This window comes from Octodon degus, unplaced genomic scaffold, assembly GCF_000260255.1.
Source record: "Octodon degus isolate 3935 unplaced genomic scaffold, OctDeg1.0 scaffold00177, whole genome shotgun sequence".
NCBI classification, from domain to species: Eukaryota; Metazoa; Chordata; class Mammalia; order Rodentia; family Octodontidae; genus Octodon; species Octodon degus.
In genome coordinates, this window is record NW_004524753.1 from 3,304,002 (window position 1) to 3,308,712 (window position 4,711).

The 4,711-nt window shown below is 35.9% G+C and overlaps 1 protein-coding gene across 2 annotated transcripts in view; it reads right to left on the reverse strand.

Moving 5' to 3' along the window:
• Nucleotides 1-4,711, reverse strand: part of Col4a3bp (collagen type IV alpha 3 binding protein) — a 117,062-nt gene that overhangs the window by 37,018 nt on the left and 75,333 nt on the right. For both annotated transcript variants that reach the window (XM_004643489.3, XM_004643488.2), the window contains exon 7: nucleotides 4,045-4,202. In XM_004643489.3, the coding sequence (XP_004643546.1) occupies nucleotides 4,045-4,202 (158 nt within the window). The remainder of the gene's footprint in view (nucleotides 1-4,044; nucleotides 4,203-4,711) is intronic.

Below are 4,711 nucleotides of genomic sequence, written 5' to 3' on the forward strand. Positions count from 1 at the left end.
CTCAGGGTGCCTTAAGGGCAGATCATGCAAGGCATCAGGTTCTGGGGATCGAACAACAGAATCCTGAGCCTGACTGCTTTGCTTAAGCAGGCACTTAAAACAACTGAGCTAATGGGCAGGGCCCAAAGATTTGAGATTTAACTATCTTGACCCTTTCCTTTTATAGACAGAGCCTATAGCACTGGAAGGCCAACACATTTAAAGTGTTATTTAAAAACAGAAGCATGCCCAACCTCAAATTTGGTGATAAAGGCGCACTGGTTCAAATCTGATACAATACTGAAATCCAAGTATGATGTACCCCACCCCATACTGGGGATCACACTCAGGACCTTGTGCTTTCCACGCAGGTTCTTATGCTGCTGAGCCATCTCCCCAGTCCTCAATACCGAAATCCTGCAAGCTCATAAAAAACCTAATGACTTTGTTTCCTCATTTCAAGGACCAAATAGCTAAATTAAAGTTCACAAGGAACTCACACAAAGCTAGCTACTTTTCTTTTCTTTTCTTTTCTTTTCTTTTCTTTTCTTTTCTTTTCTTTTCTTTTCTTTCTTTCTTTCTTTCTTTCTTTCTTTCTTTCTTTTTTTGGGTATTTAGTACAGGGTTTACAGGGTCTCACTACACAGATCGGATTTATAGTGAGTTTTTCAGCCTTCCAAGCGCTGGGATTATACATACTGTGACACCACACCCAGTCTTAATCACTGTCTCAGCACACTGGGGGGGGGGGGGCTGGCACAGCAGGCCAGGGATCCAACTCACAGCCCCTGCCTCTGCCTAAGCAGCTGCTTTAATCTGCTGAGCTATCTGGCTGGCCCCTAAAGCTAGCTACTTCAAAATACTGCATCTGGACTAAAGCTAGTACAGATTAACAATTTACTCATTGATTAGACCCAAATGTTTAATGATTTTTTGCACACTCAAAGGCCCATCAGGGAAAAAAAAAAAAAGCCAGCTGTGGTGGCATGTTTGTAACCCTAGTACTAAAGAGGCTACAGGAGGAGGAATACTGTGAATTTAAGGTCTCCCTAGGCTACACAATGAGCTCAAGGCCATCTTGAACTACACAAGCAGACTCTGTCTCAAAACAAAAGAAAAATCAAAATCCCCCACAAAAGAAAACAAAACTCCAAAGCAACAAAAAACCCCAAGAAAGCTAAAATTAACAGATCCTCTGTCCCCTACCCCCCACTCAACATTAAGTGCTATGAAGAATGAAGAGTGCCTGGTGTGGTAGCAAATGCCTATAATCCCAGCACTGAGGAGGCTGATAAATTCCCCAGCCTGGGCTACGTAGTGAATTTAAGGCCAATATAAATTATATACTGAGACCCTGTCTTAAAAAAACAAAAACAACAGTGTAATTGGAATTTTAATCTATTGATTGTGGAAACATAAAGTAATAGAATCATTTTGGAAAATTGTCAGTATCTACTACAGCTAAGTAAATGCCCTATAGTCCAGTATTTCCACTGTCAGGTATGTTCCTAAGAGAAATAAGTGTGTACATTCACCAACAGATACATATGCGAATGTTCAGAGTAGCTTTACTAAAAAAACTGGCCCAAAAATGAAAGCAACCTAACCGTGCATTGACAGAAAAACAGATAAACAAACTGAAGTCACACACTCAAAGTTCATTCTACAATGAAATATTATATAGCAATAAACTATCACTAAATACAACATAATAATATACAGGAATGTCACAGTCAATGCTGAGGAAAAAAAGTCAGGCACAAGGATACAGGGTAAGATTTCGTTTATGATGGCTGAGCATAGGAAAAAACTAATCTATGCTGGTATAAATTATAATACGGTTACCCTGAAGTAACAGTATGGCAGAGATTAGGAAGGGGCATCATGGAATATTCTAGAGTGCTAGAAAACTTATAAACCTCCATCTGAGTGTGATTACAAGGGTATACAGGTGTTTTTAACACAGAAATCAAACAGTATACTTGAGTGTGATATACCTCACTATAGGTATAGTATACCTTAACTTACAAAAGGAACAGAACAAAAATGGAAACATAATAATAACACTACATAGGCTCAGGGAAAGTAAAAAGCATGTAAGACCACACAAGTGTGACTCTATTAATGTAAACAAACATCTTTGATGAGCAGATTTTCTCTTGTCAACACTGTTAACTAAAATTGTTTAGACTTTTTGGTCTTCTCAGATATAATAGCAAATAAGAAACCTGAATGCTGAAAAGATGGAGATGTACTACATGATGTAGAAAGATTTTAAAAAATTGTTTAATGAGCACTTGTGAGGCATTGTGATTAAATATATGACTAAAGAATATGATCCTTTAATGATAGACAAATAGAGGAAACGTCAGGAGAAAGCAGCCAAAAATGTGCAAAAAGAGGCCAATTAGGAGGGGCAGAGCCATACTCTTGAACCAGTTCTCTAATGTATGCTAAGAAATTGTCCTGTTTCAACATATTATTTGTCTGCACAGGGACACTTTAAATAATTAAATGTGAGCCACACTTGAGTACAGAGCAGAAATATTTAAAAATATATTCATTTGGCTCCAGAATGGTAATGAAATGTTTACACAGTAGTCTCCCTTATCTGCAGTTTCCCTGTAACGTGTTGTCCATGGTCAATAGGAGAGATGGTGATTTATTTTTTGTACTGGGGATTGAACTCAGTACCTTGTGCTTGCCAGGAAGACATTTATGCCACTGAGCCCAGAGTATGATTCTGAGAGAACACAGTATACTGTTGTAATTGCTCAATTTTAATACTGGCTATTATTGTTAATCTCTTAATAACCTAACTTACAAATTATACTACATAGGTCAACTGTGGAGGATAATACACAGTATATATGTCAAATTCATATTATTCTGTTTAGTGAAATTTTGTATCATTTCTAATTTTTTATTATTACTATTTTGTATTCTTTTTAAAAAATGAAAAAAATACTAAAAAGAAAACCCATAGCACAGAGAGGGCCCAGCCGTATGCATCCTAGTAAGCGGCCACTCTGTGTCCACAGAAGTGGTTCACACCCTACTCCACAGGGCTTACTCTCCCGTGCACTTGAGAATTCTGAACAGTTCTTCTAAAATCTAAAAATCATCTTAAATATATAGTGCTATTCAAATCTCTTGGCCATTCTATCAGATGATATAGTTTTCCTTTAGGGTCTTGTTCAAATTGAATGATCTCCAAACACTGCAAGCAACAAAACTTTCTGATGGATAAGGTCTGAGTGACGTGTAGCATGGTATACAACTGAGGTGACATACAGAGCAGACAAAAATTCCTTTAACTCTGTTACTTAACACTTTGGACAAGTTTCTGGGTTTAGTTTCTTTCTCTACAAAATGATGGCACTGGAACAAAACTAAATTTTCTAAGGTATATTTTCACTTCTGACATTTTACTAATGTGGAACTACAAATGTAAGTTTTCCTACTAAGAAAACCTAGTGAGCCATATTTCATGCAATAGTATTCAGCCATACTCCACACTAAAAACTAAAAGTTCATACTGTTAACATTATTATCAGTCCTGCTGATTAAATAGAGGTGGGAAAACAGGAACAAAGGGCAAACATGCAAATAATAAAATATCTGCTAAATGATATCACCCTGGGTATGGGAAGAAACACATGGTTATGAGTGCAGTAAGTAGATGTTTAACATCAACTGTTAAAATGAGCTCATATAACTTAAATACAGTTTCATATATTACACACTAAAGGTGAGCAATGCTAAATAGTTCACCATTTCTATTCCAAAGCACTAATACCATCATAAAAATATTGCTAAAATCACTCACAAAAGCATGCTGTATAGTAACTAAATAACTAACTTAGGAAAATGGATTTCCGATTTCCACAATGTCAGAGAATTAGTGGTATCTGGTACTTCTATCAACTCAATGAACTCTTTTCTACAACTTACATAAATGTTTAAATGCTAGATTAAATGTTTAGATTAAATGTTTTTAATATTAAACATAAAAATTAAATACAATCTTACTATTTTTAAAAGGAAAAAGCCAACTAGTCTTACCTTATCCAGTCTCTTTTGCCAGCTGTCCTCACGTTTTACCATTAATTCAATACAATGAGAAAGTGTAGCAAGGATTCCAGCAGTAGTTGCCTTGAAGGTTATTGCTTCCCCTTTAAAATCTATGCCATTGATTCCTTTCAGTGTTACATGTGGAAATACTGAAAAAGAAAGTTGTTCACTGAAAAGCTTTCAAATGAAGAAATTCATAATTTAAGATGAGAGAAATTTTATTTTTCTCCTGCAAGTTAACATTTAAAGTATCTCCTCTCCGCTCTATGAGCAGGGCGTGGTGCCTTCAACTCCTTTTTTCCAGACTTTGCTTCCTGAAATCTATTTGCTATGCTGCACCCAGTGAATCAAGGGGTAGGAGGAGTAATCCTGTAACAATACCATTCTGATAGCTTAGAGAGGACCTACTAATAGCAAGAACCACTTCATATTTTAAGAAATCCTGAATTTAAAAGTATCCAAAGGTAAACTGTAGAATTTTACAAAGACATACAAAACGTATATTGCCATAATGTCTCTCAAGTAATGGCTTTTTTTTTTTTTTAAGGGTAATAAATTGGGAAAAAAAAAGACAAGAATAAGAAAAAATAATGTCACAGGTTACAATTCTGGAATAAGGAATTTTTTTTTTTTTTTTTTTTGCTCCTTGAATGCCTTC